A 1799-nucleotide genomic window follows, 5' to 3' on the forward strand; every position below is an offset into this window, starting at 1 on the left:
TAGCAGAAAGACGGAAGGACGGACGGATGGAAGGAAGACAAGGGGACTTCAAAACGTTGGTGGAAAAAGAGAATTACAGTATGAGTTAATTTTGATGTAAAACAGGCTTTCAAATCCATTTTCCATAATATGCATTTTCCATGAACTCTCCTAAAACCCTTCATACTGACAGCATAATACGTGCAGTTAATTCTCAAAGCCAAATACAAAGCAGGTGAGTCAGGGCCAAGAGGTGGCATAGCGGTTGAGGGACTGGACTCCCATATGGCCGACTGTGGTTCAAGTCCTGGATCTGGCAGCTTCAAAATCACATGGGGCATGTGTGCGTCTGTGCCCAAAGTCCCAGGAGGAGAATTGGGGAGAAGGGATTACAGCGTGGCCATCCTCCCTGGGGATGATTTCTTACTTTCCCTCTCTCTGCCTCTCTCCAGTGAGTGCATGCACCCCATGGCAAAAACCTTTAAAAAAAAAGACAGATGACTCAGCAAGGGTGACAAGAAGGGTGTGGGGAGCAAGAAGGTCCATGACTTGGGGTCCTAGAATCTAGAGCCAAGTGGAACGTTTCCTGAACACAATTGAGATTTAAGGAAGCATCTGGGAACTTGGTAAAAGTGAAGAGTCTTTCCAAGGAGCTGCTCCAGTGTGGGAGGATCATCCAGGAAGAATGGCCGGAAGTCCAGGTGCGGACCCAGCTGTCGTTTGCACAGTAAGTTCTCAGTTCAGGACCCTCCACCATGATGCTTTGCTGTAGGCTGTCTTCAGGCAGGAGGTGCTTCTCTGTGATGCTGCATTCCTGGCTGCTCCAGAGGCCATTGTCCGGAAGTAAAATAGAAACACGGGCACGTCAGAACAGTCCCAGTCAAGATGCCCATTGGTGGCTCTTCATTCCATGTGGACTGCCCTGGTGTCCTTCTGGGGCCTTCAATTCTTCCTTTTTTAGAATTATTTTATTTCATTTTTTTAATCTATTAATTTCTTTTTAAAATTTGAGCAGAGATAGACACAGAAAGAGAGAGAGAAGGAAAGTGAGAAAGCAAGGCACCAGGTCCAAGACTTGAACTCTAGTGGGAGTGCCCAGTACCCTAACCACCACGCCACCAGGGACCTCAAATTCTTTTTTTGTTTGTTTCTTGGAGAGGTTTTTGCTACAGGGCACGTGCACTTGCCAGAAAGACAGAGAGAGGAGTCCAGTGACATAGCCATTACACCAACCGCCAGTCCCTATTATTATTTTTTAATTCAACCAGAGAGAGACAGAGAGAGAGGGAAAGTGAGAAAACAAGCCGCCTGTTCCGGCACTTGAACCATGTTCGGCCATGTGGAAATCCCGTGCCTTTAACCACCATGCCACTTGCCAGCCCCACCTTCCTTCTTTTCCCCCAGAGCTCTGGTCTAAAATGCTTCTGTAGATTATTGGTGAGGGCCTCAAAAGAAAGGGAAGCTCTTAAACGTATCTGCATCCCTGATCATGAGAGGACTGTTCTTTTTCCTCACCCCACTCCACAGCACCAAAGAAACCCAGCTGCCAGGATGTTAAGAGAAGGCTGTGGATGGGCCAGCAGGTGGCATAGTGGTTAAGGTGCTGGACTTCTATGTGGTCAACCACAGTTCGAATCCCAGACCCGGCAGCTTGGAACGCATAGCGGGCATGTGTGCATACATGCCCAAAATCCTGAGAGGAGAATGAAGGAAAAGGGATAGTGGCATGGCTATTCTCCCTGAGGGGGTTGATTTTTCGCTTTCTGTCTCTTTGTCTCTCTGGCAAGAGCACACATCCCATAGTAAAAATCTCTCTTAAA

General features: G+C 47.7%; 1 protein-coding gene across 1 annotated transcript in view; it reads left to right on the forward strand.

The window, feature by feature from the left end:
• LOC102481618 (tetratricopeptide repeat protein 23-like) overlaps positions 1 to 1799 on the forward strand; it is a gene marked incomplete at its 3' end in the record, with an annotated part of 32616 nt that overhangs the window by 5529 nt on the left and 25288 nt on the right. The window contains 1 exon segment of the mRNA XM_027775959.1: positions 581 to 706. Within this exon segment, the coding sequence (XP_027631760.1) occupies positions 581 to 706 (126 nt within the window).

Source organism: Tupaia chinensis, unplaced genomic scaffold (assembly GCF_000334495.1).
Source record: "Tupaia chinensis unplaced genomic scaffold, TupChi_1.0 Scaffold000621_1, whole genome shotgun sequence".
Taxonomy (NCBI): domain Eukaryota; kingdom Metazoa; phylum Chordata; class Mammalia; order Scandentia; family Tupaiidae; genus Tupaia; species Tupaia belangeri.